The sequence below is a fragment of the Aedes aegypti genome, chromosome 2 (assembly GCF_002204515.2).
Source record: "Aedes aegypti strain LVP_AGWG chromosome 2, AaegL5.0 Primary Assembly, whole genome shotgun sequence".
Taxonomy (NCBI): Eukaryota; Metazoa; Arthropoda; class Insecta; order Diptera; family Culicidae; genus Aedes; species Aedes aegypti.
The window spans coordinates 35,732,351-35,751,997 of record NC_035108.1 but is presented as its reverse complement, the minus strand read 5'-3'; the positions used below and the strand labels follow the sequence as shown (position 1 = coordinate 35,751,997).

At 36.7% G+C, this 19,647-nt stretch overlaps 1 protein-coding gene and 2 long non-coding RNA genes across 3 annotated transcripts in view; 1 reads left to right on the top strand and 2 right to left on the bottom strand.

Annotated features, from left to right (window-relative positions):
* LOC110675450 overlaps positions 1–14,081 on the top strand; it is a 67,802-nt gene extending 53,721 nt beyond the window's left edge. Inside the window, exon 2 of the long non-coding RNA XR_002499505.1 lies at positions 13,982–14,081. This is a non-coding gene — a long non-coding RNA (uncharacterized LOC110675450). The remainder of the gene's footprint in view (positions 1–13,981) is intronic.
* Positions 12,209–13,237, bottom strand: LOC5572889 (MIP18 family protein CG30152). The gene is made up of 3 exons (XM_001654189.2): positions 12,867–13,237; positions 12,538–12,801; positions 12,209–12,457 (listed from the first exon to the last, which is right to left on the bottom strand). Exons 1-3 carry the CDS (start codon positions 13,021–13,023, stop codon positions 12,360–12,362), a joined length of 519 nt encoding a protein of 172 aa, XP_001654239.2. The 5' UTR covers positions 13,024–13,237; the 3' UTR covers positions 12,209–12,359.
* A 911-nt stretch (positions 14,082–14,992) lies between the features above and the next one.
* LOC110676722 lies at positions 14,993–16,099 on the bottom strand. Its single transcript, XR_002500653.1, has 2 exons — positions 15,471–16,099; positions 14,993–15,415 (listed from the first exon to the last, which is right to left on the bottom strand). It is a non-coding gene; the product is annotated as an uncharacterized LOC110676722 (long non-coding RNA).
* Between the last annotated feature and the right edge of the window lie 3,548 nt (positions 16,100–19,647).

Here is a 19,647-nt window from a genome sequence, read left to right as displayed (position 1 = left end):
AATATTTTAATATTTTTTCTCCATTTAAGTTTTCGCCTGTATAAAAAGCTACGCTTGAAATGCGCACAGTCATCAACCATCATCATCGCCATAACTGACGACGATGATTGAAAAATCCCAGGTCTCCTGTCATTTGACCTGCTTCGTAAAATGGCTCATAAGCCATTTTACGAAGCCTGGTCAAATGACAGGAGACCTGGGATTTTTCAATCATCGGCGTCAGTTTTCGCGATGATGATGGTTGATGACTGTGCGCATTTCTAGCGTAGCTTTTCATCCAGGCGAAAACTTAAATGGAGAAAAATTATTAAAATATTTCTGATCACAAAAGTGCTTTTTTATGTGCAATATGGGTAACAAAGACGTAGCTGATACAATAACTAGGTGTAATGTTACAGTAACGAACATTTTTGGATCTCATTTTTGTCATTTTCTCCATGTCCTCTTTTGGTAAGATTAGGCGTTATTGAAAATCACGCTGGATTTAATCCTAAGTCTCCTGTCAATTGACGCCGTTGCAGCGATCAGCTGTTCCGAAACGTCTCGTAAAATGGCTCATACGTCTTTTTTAAGATATTTACTGTTAAAAATGCTTTATCACAGATAACAGATGTTTATGCTAGAACAAAAATTTTCTGAAACCCAGTGTAAATATTCAAACAGAAACTCCTTGCAATCACTATCGCCGCCACACAACGAATTGCGTCAATCAGTGATGATTATCAGTATCTTGAAATATTTCATATTCACCACTGCGGACATCGAAGCGCAGCTTTCACACTCATATTATTTTACCGAACTTAGTGAAACGTTTCGCCGCAGACAGACGTTCAAGTTATGTCGTTTTCGTTTTTAAACCTGGGTTAGTGTTAACCTGACTCCAGAATAAAAAAACGTTTTCAGGTTAATCTGTCAAACCGTGTGTTGGTGTGTGTGCCATCACGCGGAGCTGTCTTGTCAAACGTTGCTTCGCTATAATATTCTTGTTCAACCTGTGTTTGCCGTTTTTACCAAGCTAATACAAAAATACAATAAATATTATAAGTATTATATTATTATGCAGTGCGGGAATAGTTATTACGCAACTGAAACCAGTCATGTAAAGATTCATTACGCAACGCTTTCTCATTACGCAACTGTTTTAAGTTGCGTAAAGAATCATTACAGAAGAAATTCAGAAATTGTAAAATTATGGTTTATGCATTCCGATACAATTTTTGATACCGTCAAGTGATCTTCTACGAAATTGCAAAAAATGTTGTACGTAACTCGTTGCAGAACTCGATTTTTACAGCACTCGGCAAGCCTCGTAGGATAAATTTACGGCGCGTGCTGTAAAAATCATCATTCTGCAACTTGTTCCGTAAACTACTATTTCGTATCCGTTTCCAAAACTGCGCAAATCTCATGACAATAATTTCAGCTGTTGCTTTTTACAGGCGGAAATTTCGTCGAAACTAGAATAAAATAATTCTGTACTCAAATTGTATACAAATGCATATACCGTAATCCGGGGGCATATTGATCACATCGCAAGGCACGTTTCACAACTTTTTGTTATGCCATCGTTTGGAATCTCCATAACTCGATATCCAAGAGACCATCGACTTAAAGAATTATTGAGTTGTAGACTATACGGACACAATCCCAAAATCAAAGGAACAAATTTCTGTATTTCCAATACATTAATGATCACATCCTTAAGAAGGCAATATTATTTGGTAAAAGTATTTTAAAAACTATTATTTGAAAACTTTTTTTTTTGTAAAATCACGTTACTTTACTGACAATCAATAATTTTATTTGTTAATGTTTTGAACTTTTATTACAACTTACAAGGATTTATTCCTCCAAACCTTCAACCTCCAAACAAGAACTACTATTTTAAAATAAATATCGAGTTATGGAGACATTTACCTCTAACGTGACAGCGACTAGTGGAGATATCGAGTTACGGGAATATCGACCTAAGTAGAGCACTATGTAAAGAAATTCGAAGTTACCGATAAATCCATCTATTTATAGCATATATCGAGTTGTGGAGAGTGGACTGTAATTCAAAATCATCATTAGATGTTTATAAAGTAGAAAATATGACATGTCTGTGATGTTAATGAAACAATAAACAACTAATCCGGCGCGTATTTTCTTCGAAAAAAAAAGAAAAAAATTCTTGCTGGCGAGTAATGGAAGAAAATTACTGCTCTTCGAAGAAATTGTTCGCCGGAATTTACCTACTGATCATTCCAGTGATCAATTTGACCCCGGATTACGGTACATACTACCTTTTTATCCATACCATGTAGTTCTCCACCACGTCGTTCATAAAATTGCCCACACGCTTTCGCTTAATTATATATTTTTTTTTTAAATAACTGATAAAACCAAATCTGCACCTCACTGGCAGGAGTTTCGAGTTAAAATTTGATTCAGATTCTGATTCAAATAATTTGACCTCGGAAGCAGCGAGCGTAACCGCAAGCACACAATTTTGCATTTTGGACGTTTTTATGTTGGTTTGTACTGAAGAACAGTTCTTGTTGTTACAATCTTGACAATTCGTATGAAATTGTATTGGTGAACCCAGTCATGAAACCGTGATTTATCACAGTGCGAACCTATCGGTTTTGGGGTTGGAACTAGTGCGAAACTAGGTCCAACCTGAGCGAATAAAAAAACGTTTTGACAGCAGTTAGGTTGGAACTAGTGCGAACCTAGGTTGGAACTGAACAAAAACGAATTCGACATTAGACTCAGCCACTTGTGTAAAAACATGGCCGCCACAAATCGCCAAGTGGCAATCAGCTAACAGATGGCGTTAGTGGCGTATGCGTCCCGCCACCACCCCGATCACATTTCGTTGACAGCACGACACACAACCGCTCCCACAGCCGGCGTGCTCAACGCTAAAAACTATGTACCTTTGTTTTGGGCTGGGTGGGTGATGTTCCCTTTTGGATCCAATTTCTCATGTAAAAATCAATAAAATCCATTGTAATTTTTACCACAAGTTTGTATTCAATTTACTCACTGATTCATGCTAGTATAACACCCTTGAATGATCGTTACTCATGTAAAATAAATTGGCGTGAAAGTATCACAATTGTGTGAATCATTTTTGAAGTGATTGTTTTGATAGTTTTGTTCAGTGGGTGGTGGACTGGGTGGTAAGCGAGAAGATGAAGCCACGTGCTTTTACAAACTGTCACTGTACTGCAGCAATTTGCTCCCTAGGTGACACCACGGTAGAATTTACACAGGAATTTTGAATAAATTTGTTCCTGCTTAAACGTCTGTCTGCGGTTTACCCTTTAATGAGTGAAAATTGTATTCGGTAAGATCAGTCACAATCGAAACTTTTCGAAGAAGGTTGTTGTGTGATCTTGAAAGCACCAATAATAGACTGGCCCTTAAACAAAAAAGTTGTAAAATTGACGGGGCACCCCCTAGTAAGAAAAAAGCTCTCTCAAAATTTCACCTCATTTGGTTGCTCCCCCAGCTGGCGCATTCAATTCAAAGTTTGTATGGAATATTCGTCTCAAATATATTGAAAATTGACCCTATGTCACTATTTCATCTCGTACACTAGTTAATCGCGTTCAATTGAGCCCAGAATGACAAATTCACTAGTTGATACGCTAATGAACATAGTTGCCGAAGGTTGTATCTGGATTTAAGCTCATTTTCATTAAGCTTTCAGTTGTTGAAAGTAAGGCTTAGATCAGCACTCCCGTACAATCACATATATGCATGTACCTTGTACCGCAGCTCGTCCAGCGTCATAGGTGGCTATGATGCGCTCAGTGGCTACCACCCAGCTAAGTTGAAGAAATACAGAGCAATATTGCAAATCTACTTCAGATAGTTAAAACACCAACTTTCTCTATTTTAATCATCATATAACCTTCAACAATATTGTTCGCTATGGTATCAAGTAGTGTTTTTGACATTCTGGGTTCAATTGAACGCGATCAACAATTTTGCTGACCCAAACAGGAGATGATGTGCTGTTTCCTATATGTTGGAGCTGAAAATCCCATATTAACTTCAATTCAATTGCGCCAGCTCATGGAACGACCAAATGAGCTGAAACTTTCAGGAAGTCTTCCTCTAATCCTAAAGAATAATCCTGGCGGGTGCCCCGTGGAATTATACAACTTTATTTTTCTCCCATACTAAGGTGGGCCAGTCTAACCAATAATGATGGAAACATTGAAAACAGTAAGTATAATATATTTTAGTTGTTTTGAAATTGTACCCGAGGGTAACATTGTCATATATTTGTAGGCTTATTAATCAAAAAACCGGGTGCCTGGTTCCCTATCAGCTCGAAAAGTGAAATTCCAGTATTCTAGGATCCGGCCAATGTCGTGAACAATCCCGTTGAGTTGATTTCATAACGTCGGTAACGCCTGCTGTACGAATCAAATAGAGCTGTCACTTTTCCATACGGAAAAATGCGCCGCTCAATTATTCCGCAAGTAAAAGTGACATTTCGCTCATACTGGATCAGCTGTCAAAATTACTTCGGTAAAAAAGAGAAATTTTACTTGAGCGCTTTACGTTTCAGGTGCATACTACGCAATAACCTATTCTTGCAAATAATCCAACATTCAGGCTGTAAACCCTACAACAAGGAACTGCATTTATCTCAGATGACACGATGACACCTTTTGAAATTTTTAACAAAGGTTTTTTTTAGAAACGGCACTTTCTAGAAATCTTCTACATATCTTTTCATGCATTCTTTTTCGAGTAACTTCCGGAATTCCGCTATAAACCTTGTTTGCTGCTGACAAGTAATTTCTTGGTCTATATTGATGAATATGACTTTCCTATAAGGAACCGCCAAAGACAACGCTTCTTTCTGATCGCTGTACGCAGTTAAGCAGAAATGTCAGTTCAAACGGGAATCGCTGTATAAAATTGCAAGAAATTAGCGAGAATTTTATTGGGCGATTCCTTATCAACAGCACATCAGCCTTTGGGATTTAAATAATTTAAATATTAGCAAGCACTTGAGGAGTTCTTTCTTTTGTTCCTTGCAAAATTTGTACATTCGTTATTCCTGGAACAGTGGATCATTGGAGGTTGTTTTTGCAAGTGCTCTCCGCATCAAAACAAAGGCGCCACTGTATATGGGATTTTACATGGTGACAGCATTGCTGTTCTGCCAAACACAGAAGGCTACGGTGGCGCTATCTATGCTTTTCATAGTGGCCGTTTTGGTTATTTTAATGATCCGTTGCTTTTGATTACTGTCTTGAGATCGATGGATAACATCATAACTTTTTTCCTTTCAAAAACCCCTTTTGCTGACATTTTTTTGGAAATACATTATGAAATGCAACCTACGACTTACAAAAAAAACTATTTAGAAATAGTTATGAGAACTCTTGAAAATTTGAAGTTCAAATTTTCAAATTTTCAAGAGCACAAATCTAGAGAACCGAAAACCCGTTTAAACTGAAAACTTAATCGATTGGTCACAACCAGCCAAGGGGTAGATCACTTCTGATGCATCGAAATTATTTAAATGCATTTAAATGCACAGAATCAGAATCAGAAAATTTTCAATTCATGGCTTGCTCCAATGTTTATTTGTTATCCTTGTCGGAATGTCAAACTCATTTTTTAAAAATATCAAGAAAAGCTGCTGTTCACCCAACAAATTTACCACTCCCTGTCGTAACCGGTCTTGGTCAGCTTTCACTCTGACTGACAAAGAGTGAAGCCTCCCACATACTCATAGGTGAAACAAAGTTGCTATTTTCTGATCCAGGCCTGCAAAACCCTAATACTTTTGCCCAGCTGTGGAATGGACCCTTCGAAGTAGCTGCTCACACTCCTCGGATTCAGTGGAGCATCGGATATTGTCATTTTGGACTTCACTCTCCTATGTGGAATAGATATTATCCTAATCCTTTATCCACTAATGACCTAAACTCAAGTACAAATCCATCACCGTTATCTCCTGTAAAACTGAAAGTTGAACCGAGCAGTGGCAGAGTACCCAAAGGCGTTGTTTTTAGAGTTGGGCAAGGTCTGGTATTCGACGGCCCATACACAAATAGGGGCTCCTTTACCTCTCTTGATCTAATCCAAACGTTGCAGTGATTCAAAGTTCCGATAAAGAAACATTCATTCTGGCGTCTCTCTGGAAGGAGGAGAGTATCAACCTTAAGCGCTTATCGTTCCTTTCTTGTCCCCAAGATCTCCAACCAACATTACAAGAAATAAAACAAGTTATTGAAACAAATAATGTTATGTTATGTTTTGACTTTGATTTGAGAATCGATGCGGATTTTATTTCCTACCAATAAGTCAAAAGCTGTTAGTTCCTCGGGAAGGAAGTTTCAAGGGTTCTGATTAATCTTGATTAGGTGGGACAATGCATACCAGCAATCAATCATATATTTTTCACAGTACATCCAACATATCTGTAGATCGTTATTGTAGTCCTTAAAAATTATGATGCTAAAAAAATATTATCGGTTTTCTCTCTAATGTGGTGTCCAGTGAGTTAAATTTTCAGCACAAACGTTTGTCTGGTTCTTTAGGTTTGGCTTCGATAAATCTTCATCTTAATATATTTTATCGTTTAATAGTTACACAACTGTAATCTAGCTTGTTTATCTGAAACAAATGAAATTTGGGATTAGTTGAAAAAGAATCAGTGTAGAATATAACAATTTTCAAACTTCCACAACAAACAATGACGCGTTACTATGATACTACGAGCCAGGGCTAAGTTGATGCATATGTCGAAAAAATGCATTTAATGCAAATCGATGTACATTAGATGTGCACCGAACAAGTGATCCACCCCTTGCAACCAGCTAATGACCAATCGATAAGGTTTTCAGCTTCAACGGATGTTTGGTTCTCTAGATTTGTGCTCTTGAAAATTTGAGGTTTGGCTTCGATTTATCTTCACCTTAAGAGATTTTTACAGAAATTTCACTAATTTTTTATCGGGATGTTTTTTTTTCAGAATTTTCAAGAAATTCAATTATCTATGATCATTTTTGAAAATTCCACAAGAAACAGCCAGGATTAACAAAGAACAGGAATAATTCCAGGAAGCTTTCAAGGATCATATCAGGAATTTCTTTAGGAACTAGGAAGCATTGCCTAAGGCGTGGGTTCCCCGAGAAATTCCTCTAGGGATTCTACAAAATAATTAGCTTTGAATAGTTTTTAGATACTATCCTAGCAAGTGGAAATATATTTCGAGCTTCTTCAAAGAATTTTGCAGAGCACCTCAATGAATTAGAATTTGTTTAAGAATGTCCCTTGTACCCAAGAAACATTTGCCTATTTTATAATCATTTATTAAGCAATTTTTCACAACTACATACTGAATAGTTGCTTTATTATATTACTTTGCAGCTGCTACGCACACATTGTTCAAGCAAATCTGGCGAAATTATTAAGCTTCTTATGATTTAGTGACTGTAATCATATATTGTAATGATGTTTATTCAGGTTTCACTCAGCTTAATAAGGTTTGATGATTTAACAACGCTAGTTTAACAAACTACATTATTGCAGTTTAATTAAGCATCATGTTTAACAACATTTTTATTATTTCCAAGTGAAGCCTTTGTTCAGGCGTTATTCACACAAATTTGGAGAAGTTATAAAGCGTGTCGTTGTATATTGACTTAATTCTACAACTTCAAAATCGCTTTATAAGCATTCATCTCAGCTTTTATTCAACTGCCACAAAATTGATTGAAAACAAATAAATGACTAAAAATAGCTAACACTTTATACATCAAATGCAGTGTATACCTTTACCATGAATTAATAACCACACTTTTAATAATTACCTGAATACTGGATTCAAACTCGAGACCTTCCCATCGTCAGCGGTATACCTTGCCATCTGCGCCATCCTTAAATTCATATATCAGCCTTCCAGTGCCCAATATAAACCTCTTGTAGCTGATTATTGATCATGCTTGAGCTTCTATTCAACAATAACTAATCAACACGTGCTATGCTGATCAACAACTGAATAAGCGTATTACTTCTGCTGCTGTTCAGTACTGATGCGAGCTGAACTCAGTCGGCTATTTATAGCGCACAGTGAGACAAATTATTTCAATGCTGATCAAAAATAAAGTTTATTCACAAAGTAAAAACAGTCTGAAATGATTAATCGAATTTCATAATAAGTTTTAACTTGTTAAAACTTTAATTGAATTGTTCATCTAACTATAATAAAATGCATTTATTAAATGTATAATATTTCTACTAGGTTAATATTTTAATTATTTGTCGTACTTTTTCCATCTATTAAACATTATACAAATATAAAATATATTTCAATCAATAATCCTATGTCAGAAGACTAATTCAAAATATTTTCTAAACATAATTGAATATTGTATTGAGAAAGCATCAGTTATTATTGTATCCAACATGTTTTTATATATTAGTAAGTTAGTGGCGAATTCGCCAAGGTCGAAAAGCCACTCAAATAAAGATAAATAATTGATAATTGAACATTGCAATACATTAGGAATACAACGCAATTTTTAGATATTTTGTCCATTTTTCAAAAATTTGGCTATGGTGTGACCTCTTTTGTAAGGCTTCTTTGTTGCTGAATAATGTGTTTAATAATCGTTATTTTGGACTTCTTTGGATGACCTGCTCGGATGATATATCTATGTTGTATTAGGATTTTATAAAATACCTATTCAGCTTTTGATCATGTTCATGTTAAACATGAAAACAGCTGAAGTGCGAAGCAACCAAAACGTTAGTTCGTCTCCTGAACATCTGTTTACACAATTATATTTGTTTGGTGGAATATTGGCTCTTTAATAGAAGGAAAAATGACTTGTTCAACTCATTAGTAAAACAATCTTGACAAGTCGGCAGAGATTCTTTGGAGAAGTTTAATAAGTGTTGATAACAACAATCAAGTAGAATATTCTACTATTATGCATTCCAATGAAAAATGTTGAACATTGACTTAAATTTGGATCTAAATACCATCTTCTCAGCTCTTTGTAGGGCATTTTTTCAGCTGTCATCATTATTCAACAATAATTAACTATGTATGTTTATTTGTGACACTTGACTGTAAGTTGGGTAACCACTTTCATGTAACTGTTGTTTAATTATTATTTATACTTCGATTATCATTAAAAATGTTATGATTAGTAACTTTTTCCGATATCAATAACATCGCAGATGATGATCACTACATTTGGAAAATTTAAATTTTGATATTTTTAATCCAATGTGATTCGAACTTTACCCTCGTTGATCCATTACGTCGCCATTACGTCCATTACGTTAATCCATCCATCGCATACACGTCTTGGATTTGATTTGCAAAAAAATACGAAACATTTGAAAATAACATAAAAAACATAATATGTTTTGCTTGAATAAGAGCATACTCATATACTGTTATTCACATTGTTTATAAGTTTTACTAATCATGCTGGTCAACATTTTAAGTATTAGACACTAAAACTTTTGTACGATTTGTTGTTAATCAAATATTCAATATGCTACTAAAATGATGGCTACAACCTATAGAAGCTTTTAATCAGTCAATTGTTAAACTTTCTATGTGTTGTAGAACAAAAGCTACTATATTTGCATTTTCGGAGGTTTATTCAGCTCTTATTCAAAACGCAAACTGCAAGTGGAATAACAGCTTTTTTATAAGCGGAAATTAATTTTATTCAATTAATGATTCAACTAAAATTTTGTTCAGCAATGGTTGCTGCTATGCAGCTTGTATTAAACACGTAAGTATCTTAAAAGCTACCAATTGTTCCTTGGGTATAGTTTTTGAGCATTTCATCCCGGATTTTTCTGAGAATTACTCCAGGTATTACATAGAATATACATCGTCATAGTATAGTCTTGCAAAACAAAATTTCAGATGAGAATTTCTGAAATATTTCTAGACGGAATTTTATTGTAACGTTGTAACTATTTTGGAGGTGTTGCCGAAGATCCACGAAGAAACTCTATATTAATCTCTGTAAGAATGTTGGTGATCTGAAAGAAACTCTTAGATTATTGGTGTTTATTTTAAAACAATTGTAAAAAGTATGTCAGGAAAAACTTCTATTCGATTTTGTTTATTTTTTCAGAGGTGTCTCTTAAATAATTTATGACTATACTGCCCATACTCGCATAACAGTCCCATTTGAATTTTCATCACTTTTGAGATTTCTTCGTGAATCATGTTTATTATTAGTGTACTTCTAGGTATCATACCTAAAATTGCATTTTTGTATGGACGAAATGTGAAAAAAATATCAAATCAGGTGCGTCCCATATTGAAAGTACCCGCATAACAGTCCCACTAGTAGTTTACGATGAAATTCAAGCAAACCTCTTCCTGTTATGATTTCTATAATCTTGGCTCGTACTTTTCATCCCATAAGAGAAATAAATACTACAAATTACAGTATTTTTAACCATCTTTATTCCATAACAAATATTGTTATTGCTTGAAATAACTTATGGTGCGCTAAGTGATAGGAAAAATATCTAAATGTTAAACCTTATGAGAGTCTAAACTAAAAATAAGATAAGTAGCTACTCTCCAAGTCAAACTTACTGCTGTGATTGCCCTCGTCTTCTGACCAATTATCACAAAATCTTTGGTACGTTCATATTCCAACGACGAGGGAAAGGCTTTTTGGGCCAACATGGGAATACGCAAATTACCACTGCAGCGCGCTAACTGCATGAGCATTATGCATGAGCCATATCCAATGCTGAAAAATGAGTAGATCCAATAAGAAGGCAGCATTATGGGTTTCTAAGAACTGTCGAATAGCTCTGCTGAAATCAAGCTAAATAATACTTGCCCGCCCGAGTACTGTGTTTCAAATCCAATATAAACGTGCTGCAGGTGAATCCAGATTACCTTTCCTATCGGCCGGTCGCAACGCTTTCATCAAATCCAGGAATGTCTTCAGGACTGTCACTATTCACCGTTAAGTCTAATATTTTACAAGAAGTATTGTAACTAGAAAATGAGAACCCTAATAGTAGCAAAAGTAAAAGTGCCATGGAATCTACAGTAAACTTGGCTTTAAATGTGTCAAGGTGTGCTATAACAAAGTAAGCGAGTCCCAAGCAATGGGACTGGTATGCGGGTATATTTGAATATAATGAGAAAAGTACTCGGATAACGAGTCCCACTTGCAAGTATCTTGGATTTGTACATAAAAAACAAATGTATTTACAATATTTTGGTTACTGATCATTTTATTATACTCTAATGATAATGTGTTGATGGATGGCACTAAAATTTTCTGCTGCGGGCAGCGGCGTTACGATTTTTTTTGCAATAATGTTCAGTTGCGTTTTTCTCGACATGATGATTTTCCTAATGGGACTGTATTGCGAGTATGGGCAGTATATTCTTGTATGAATTCCATCAAGAATCTACATAATATTGTCGAGAAAGAGATTAATGGAACAATATTTGATAAAATTCATCCAAAATTTATGGCTGAGTTCTTGAGAATGTTCCAAGAAAAAATTTGAAAAAAATTATTCCTTGAAAAATATTTAAATTGATTCGTGAAACTACATTAACAGCATCCCCAAATCAATCCTTAGGAAAATTCCGTGTGTAATTCCCGAGAGTTCAGGAGAAAATATTTGAAGGTATATCTGGAACAAAATGTTAGTATAAACATTATGCATTGTGTCTTTAAGGTGAAGATGAATCGAAGCCAAACTTCAAATTTTCAAGAGCACGGATCTCGAGAACCAAACATCCGTTTAAGCTGAAAGCTTAATTGATTGGTCACTAGCTGGTGGTGACCAATCGATTAGGTTTTCAGCTCAAACGGGTGTTTGGTTCTCCAGATCCGTGCTCTTGAAAATTTGAATTTTGGCTTCGATTCATCTTCACCTTAAAGTAATCCATTTGTTTGAATACTTTGAGAGGTTGCTGAGAGAAAAAACACCCTAAACAATGCAATCCATAGACATTTTCATAGGGGATGTTCTGTCGGATTTCTTAAACGAAGATTTTTTAGATGCCTGAAGAAGTTCGGAAGTTATTCCTGGAAGAAAAGATGGCAAACTTTATCTTAAGGAATTCTTTAACGAACTTTATATCCCATTTCAGCCTCTGAAACCCCTGCAAGAATTCTCGGAATAACTTTAAAGGAATTTTTGTCGTAAGACCTTGAAGTAGTTTTCATCTAAATTTTATTCAATAAAGTATCTGTATCTCATAAAAAAAAACTTTTAACTTGACCATGCACCATTTCCGAGGAATAAAGAAAAGAAATAAACTGCCATCCAAATTCGATTTGCGTTTGGAACCACCTTCCCCTACACTCCGTTCCGATTCAGTCTTCTTCTTTGATGCAGCTTTCCACCAGCTGTCGCAGGTTTGGATTCTCCATGGCGGCCGCTATCCGTTCTTTATCGTTGATCTGCTTGTTAACTGCAATATAAAACCGATTGTCATTTCACCGTCACCGCCAGATTTTGCAAGCATGATAGCTTAGCGGTCATCAAACTCACTTTCATCCTCCGTCGAGTGGGCGCCCTTCTTGATGTAGATGTCTAGCTTCAGGTTGTGATTGATGTTCCGTTGGACCTTGATCCGGATGCAGAGACCAATCAGCGTGGCCAGTGAGCAGTGCGGAACCGTCGGGTTGAACTCGATCCGCACTACATAGACGTTGCCCTCGGTTGGTTCCTGGACGAAGATGCCCTCCTCGTAGACCACCTTTAAGTCTTCCAACGTATTGGGCTTCTCCGGGTCCCGGATGGTACGCAGGAAATCTAGAATGGAAAATTACCTAACAATCAGCCAGATGTAGACAGAAAAAAATCAATCAATCTCCCACCGTAGATCGTTTCTCTCAGATCATCCGCACTTCGGTAGCCGAGCTGTGATAAGGTTGGCGATGGGAAGACTTCTTTTTTGGGCGTTGAAGCACTGGAACTGCTGGGCGTTGATGCACTGAGATCTTCGGAGGTTTTCCTACGGAAGAAGGACAACATTGTGCAACTGTGGACTGATTATCACTGGGATTTATGGACGCAGCAACAGAAACAGAAAGTGTTACGAAGAGGCGCTTCCTGAACTGGAACTGCGTTGCGAGACGAAAGTTATCGCAATCTTTTGTTTTGATCTAATCTTCTTTGGAGAAACGTCAAAACACGATGGAAAAGAGCCGCCGCAGCTAGCCGTCGTCTAAAGAAAGGGGTTAGGTATCCGGGATTTTAATGTTCTCAGAAGATATTTCACAAAACATTATAGGGTCGGTGTTCCTTTAGTAGACAGTCCCTTATCGTCGCACTAGTGGCTTCTTACGGCCGTTTTGGTATAAAATGTTTCAAAATATTTTTTTGACATGAAGTTCAGGAACTATTTATCTAAGTACCATTTATATGTTGGAGAGCAGGTACATCACACACCCAGTAGTGGAGATGTCTATGGGTAAGAATTATAGAAGTAGTATTTTAAGAGAATGAATTGTAGATATCTTTACCCAGACATGAAAAAAAAGAGGAGCTGGCTGGTAGCGAAATCAGTCAGTAGCCTGCAGTGTGTAAGGAATAGCCTTGTTGTTTTAGTCGTTTATTTTCAACAGGTTATGGGCCCAGGAACGCCTGGAGGACGCTGAGGGACCACGAGGAAGCACCTGGACGAGGAGACATGGCCTAGACGAGAAGGCAGAATCTCGGTGAGGAGGTAGAGCCTGGACGGAAGGTGGAGTCTGGACGGGAGGTGGCTTGGACGAGGTGCCCAAGAGTTGGAGGCCAAGATGCTGAGAACGAGGCTGAGTGCGGATGCTGGCTGATCGGAGAGGACGAGCATGGAAGAGCTAGAGGAACTCGGGTCAAGAGGAGCTCGGAGGACAGCGTGGTTGACCAAGAGGACGATGGTGCAGCTGGCCAGGAGAAGCTCGACTAGGAGGAGTTCGGTAGCTGGAGCTCGGTGCCAGGAAGAGCTTAGTGGACAAGACAGCTCGGGTGGCAGATGGCGGTTTGAAGGTTGTGTGATGAGGAGGAGTGTTGGAGAGCAGGTACATCACACACCCTGTAGTGGAGATGTCTATGGGTAAGAATTGTGGAGATAGTATTTTACGAGAATGAATTGTAGATATCTTTACCCAGACATGAAATAAAAGAGAGCCCGCATAAACTGGAACCATACCGGTACTATTACCCAAACTATCCACAACCACTTATGACAATATCTAAACAGTACCGCACAACATCCAAATTAACAATAAACGAACAGTACCGCAAACCGTTTTAACAGTCTGGGAAATGGTAATTGGATAAATAACAATGTGGGGAATAGGCGGTTAAGTTATGTTACCATATCAAAATGGCGAATTCCTCGAACAAAATTTTTCGAAGACTGTTTGCCGAACTGTGCATATATTGTACATTCTTTGCCAAATCCACTGTATGGCTAACAGTTTACAAACAATTAAACCATAACATTCTAATGAAAAGGAATAATGTATGTGTAATTGTTGGTTTATTGTTCTTTGTTGTATTTGAACCATACACTGGGTTATCCAGATACATTTGTACCATTAGATAATTTGCTATTAAAATATTGTAGATGAGACATTGAAACAAGTAATGTGTAGAAAAACTCACTTCAAATAAAAAAAATGAGTATATTTAATTCTATATTCGAAAATGTATGGCTTTAAGGTGAAACAGTTTGGAATCAACTTCTAAGATTACACTCAAACTTCAAAGGCACAAATCTCGCGAAGGAAGCATCCAACAACAGTGCACTTTTTATTTTGGCTTTGTGCACAAGCAGAAAGCTTAAAATAAGAAGATCAGAAAGGTTCACCAACTATTTATCCAATTTTGTGCCTTTGAAAACGTGAGTAGGGGCACAAGTCGGCCATTGTGCCGACCATCTTTGGATTCTGAGATGTTTCACCTTAAGTGACACTTTTTTAAGGTTGAAGAAAATTTAGACTACACATAGTACTTATTTCATTGTGCGTTTTAAATTAATTGCTCAACACACTTTTATTTTATTCCCCGAAATATAAACACTATAAATACACCAAAACTCTTGACAATCAGAAGTTTGTCTGTCCTGTAGCTTCACGCCGTCCTTGCACAAAATAAAACACTTCGTGTAAGTATCCATCCTCAAGCTGCAAACCGAATGATCCCTGGTTGCGGAGACTGAAATGTATCACTTATCGGTCCTTTTCCAGTTTCCATTCGAATTTGTAGCTTACCTAGGCGGCGAATGGAACTGTCCATATTTCGGTCTTTTATCCTGTCGAGTCGTCTATGCAGATTTGTAGACGGAAACGTTGTTTGTATCGTTCCGTGGCGGCTGCTTTGGATGTTTTGCCGGTTGATTTTCCAGCTGCTTTCTTGTTCAGCGGCAGCATCTCGAACCCTTTGGAAAAGGAAATTTAGTCATACTGTACATCGATTTGGAACAGGTTACTTACCAGCAGCAATCCTGGATCCGGTACCGGATGATGCGAATAATGCCATAGATTTGGTCGCACAAAACTAGCAGCAACTGGAGATGAAAATTTTGTGGCCGTCGCACCAAGGAGATTTTGTTTTTGTTTTTGGCAGACTTAGGAACACGCTAAAAAAAACACCACGCAGGTGTAGTTTTTACATTTAGAAATCATAATTTTTTAAACACCTTTACTGGACAAGATTGACAAAACAATGTTTGTGTTTATTTCACATGTTTTCCACAGTAAAAAAAAAACAATAATAAAGAATTGTTTACTTTTTATGCACTTGCTCGGTCAAGCTATTTGGAAAAATCATTGAATTCGTTTATACACCACTAATTGATTTTTTGTAAGCGTGTATGATAAACGTTGCTCGTAACGGTTTCCTGTAATGTATTCAATTGGTAATATATGGTAAAAAAAATACATGTGTAAGTGATTTGCGTGAGAAGAAGCGCAAACAATTCGGCAAATGGTGGCCTTATAGCTCCACCGTTTCTCACTAGTCTTAACCCCTATATAATTCAACCGTTTCCGTCCATTTTGACATAACGTCACCATTTGATATAGATTACTCAAACCATTTTTAACAATCCAAAGCTTTGAATTTATTATTGTCCAACATGAAAGCTACTGTTTGTGAAACATTGACCTTAACAGATACAAGAAAATTACTGTTTTGAATGTACGACAAACTGTGTTTTTCTATGCGGGAGGAGCTTTCTGGTAGCGAAATCAGTCAGTAGCCTGCAGTGTGTAAGGAATAGCCTTGTTGTGTTTTGAAGTCGTTTTATTTCAACATTATACACAGCTTGATTTTGTTCAAAAAATCATCGACATAATCAGTTTTGCTTAAAATTTGAGCTCCCTTGCGCCTATAGTAAACCTATTGTTCCTATAGTAGCACTACTGAGAAACTATTTTTTATTATACGAAATAATTCAAGCATTTTCTTCATTCCGACGTATCTGCAAAAAATAAACTAATCGAGATTTGCTCTGCATGGGATTGACAAATGCATAATCTACATATTGAGTCCAAAAAAGTAATCCTAAAACCATTTTTTTGATTTTTTTAAATAAATTTCAATTCTGCCCTATGTGCACTTTTCTCAGTGTTTTTAATTTGGCTACATACACCCTACCATTGCAAAGCGACTCAACTGTCAACATTTTTCATGCTAGCACATACACCGTACATATGCTCATAGCAAAGCGACCTATATGCAGAATCAAAACATAAAATTTTAATCAGCAGATACGTCATACTGTTTGCTAATTACTAAACATGTTGGAAATCGAGAGATTTGGATTTTCACAGCTACAGTAAGCTGACGGGTCGGCAAACTGATGTGGTACATCATCAGTATTCGATTTTAGACAATATTTCTCACCAAGTTTCTCACAAGAACTGTTCTCCATCTACTTTTGTTACTCACGGCTCCGTCCGGTGCTCCTAATAGTTGAGTTGAAATTGGAAACATTCAATATTCGTTGTAGTTGAACGTAGAAACTGACGAATAGAACAAACTTTATTATGTTTTATGGGAATTTGCTAACCGGTGTATGTGTAACTTCAAAACAATACTGGTGTATATGACGTGACGCATGTGATAAATGAACTGTCAAACCGACGCATCAAGCAAGGTATGATATCGACGAATCATCATGGTGTATGTGAGCAGCGCAAAGCAAAAGGGTTTATTCGATAATTCCGCCAGTTTTTCAATCTAATTCAAAACAAATCGGAATTGTTTAATAGTGGTAAGAAACGGTGTTCTTTTATTCAACTTATAGAAGACACTGCAATAGAAAAATGCAAAACATTTTAAACAGGACTTAAAATGCTTTACAATATGCATCGCATTTTTCTCGAATCCTTCCAAGTGTTAGATACGCCGATTGGAAAAATTAGGCTTGAATTGATGAATTGATAACCTTTGTTTACATCAAACGAAAGCTTTCGATCCAAACTTTGTAGGAAAAATATAAGTTTTGTAAAAATACGGTTTTGATTTGTATTTTGCCAACGCCGTGATGCTAGTGCTACTATAGGAACAGAAATTAGAAATAGTGCTACTACAGGTACATGTGTTCCTATAGTGGCACAAGCGATAATAAATACAAATATATGAGTTTTTGTAGTTTTCATATTTTTCAAACAAAACCAAGATGAAAAACTTTCAGACGATGTAAAAATATTGACGCAAGCGTTATTTTTCGATTTTAAACGAATATTTGTTCTTAGCTATGCGGCTATTGGTACATCGACCCTATATATTTTTGTTCATTGCAATTTTAAGCGAAGTATGCACTTCAACAGAAAAGCAATCGTCTATCTCGATGCGTGGGAAATTTCTTGCAAGAAATGCTCAAGAAAAGCATTTTTCTTTGATCGCAGTACGCAGTTGAAAAGAAATGTCAATTCAAATGAAGCTCACTGTAGGAAATTTCTTGACCATTTCTTGGGCAGAAATGTTTACTTTTCTTGAGCGGAACAGCATACCTAGCTTTAGAGATAACTTTCCGTTCTACTGTTAAACAGAAAGCTACCGCAGCTGACTGATTTTTACAGAGCATCATCGACCAGCAGTGATAATACCATGAAAACCACGATGGTGATTGTTGTTTTCTGCTATTTTCAGTGTTTGGATTTTGATCCAAACAAGCCGATCGAACCATATTCGGAGAGTGTAACAGTTCCCAAACCATAGCAATTCGTAGCACATCGCATTCGAAGAGCCCTATGAATGTAAACATTCACTCTCTTGTTTGGTACGCGTCACGAGAGCGTTCAAGAGTAGCAACTCTCACATACTGCAACAGTATCGAGTCATTCTGGTGATTTATGTTTTGCATAAAATTGGTAATAACTTTCATATTTTCTGGTATTGCAACAATTTAATCATAATCTATTGGACCATTGAACACCCCTTTGGTTGCAAACACAGCACAGAAAAATAAAAAATATTCGTCTCTGTTTCTTGATCAGAATGAGAGTGGGTCAGCGAATGTTACACGTGTTGACACAAAGTGATCGGCGCCAAAAAGTGGGTGGCGTGTGTCTGTCTTGTTTTCGTTCATGGCTCGTTATCTTCCACGAACGATAAATGTCATGCGTGTTGTATGAATGCAGGCGGATAGATGGGATGAAATTATGGCTAGTGTGTCAATGATCGTAAAATTTTCCAAAGCCTGGCTATTTTTCAAAGCTTTAGACTGTACCTGGGAAGGAGAAACCGATACAAACTTGATGTACGTCAAGGTGAGCCGCGATTATCAACAAAAGTGCCAACAATAGGTCGAAAATCAATTCTTTTAATTTAATCGATTGTCAGCTGTTTTATTGAGCTGTTAGTTGCTTAACGATTGATGTTAAACCAAATAAATAAAAAGGTATTTTATGAAACGTTTAGAATAATATATTATGGTTCTGGCTCAATTTTTAACGTAGAATCAGAATATAAAAAATCTGAATAGCCCTAAACAAAGCCAATAGGGTCCTAAAATGTTAAATTAAATCTTGTTTTTATTTAATAACACGAAAAAGCATGTTACTGCAACTTCTTAAGCATTTTTTCCCTTTAAAAAACGGCTATATCATATCAAAACTTCAATTTAAAAATTGGGTCCATAAATGAACCTTGACACTTAAGATCATGTTTGACGTTCGCTTAGTCGACAAAAACACCACAGCGATTTTAGTTTTAGCACTAGGGTTGTTCCTATCTGAGATTTCGGAAGGGATACGGAAAACAAAATACACCCAAAAATTTGAGTTTAAGCCAAAAGGTGTGAAAATATTGAAACAAACAAAAAACAATTTTGTTGGACTCAAACAAACGAAAAACATCGAAAAATTGAGTAAACATGTATTTTTGGCCTAAACTTAAGCGTTTGGCACTAAAATTGGGACAGGGCTTTAGGACCCTATTGAGAAGCACTTGGAGAAGCAGACCAAGGGACTGGCAGCACTATACCAACCAACACGATGTTGCCGTAGCCAGCATAGGCCTTTTCATGTGACAGATCCGTCTATGCATTTGTTTACATCGGTGGAGGACCGGTGCTAACACGGGCCTGTCATTTTCATAGAAGAACTGTCAAAGTGCTTCCCGATCAGCTGATTTGAGACGTCATGTGAATAGGCCTATTGC

Bases quoted from the DNA above. Each gene is read 5' to 3' on its own strand.
- LOC5572889 (XM_001654189.2), bottom strand. From the start codon at position 13,023: ATGTTGTCCTTCTTCCGTAGGAAAACCTCCGAAGATCTCAGTGCATCA. The intron at 12,802-12,866 runs GTGGGAGATTGA...TTTCCATTCTAG, and splicing joins TCTGAGAGAAACGATCTACG to ATTTCCTGCGTACCATCCGG. The intron at 12,458-12,537 runs GTGAGTTTGATG...TTTATATTGCAG, and splicing joins CCACTCGACGGAGGATGAAA to TTAACAAGCAGATCAACGAT.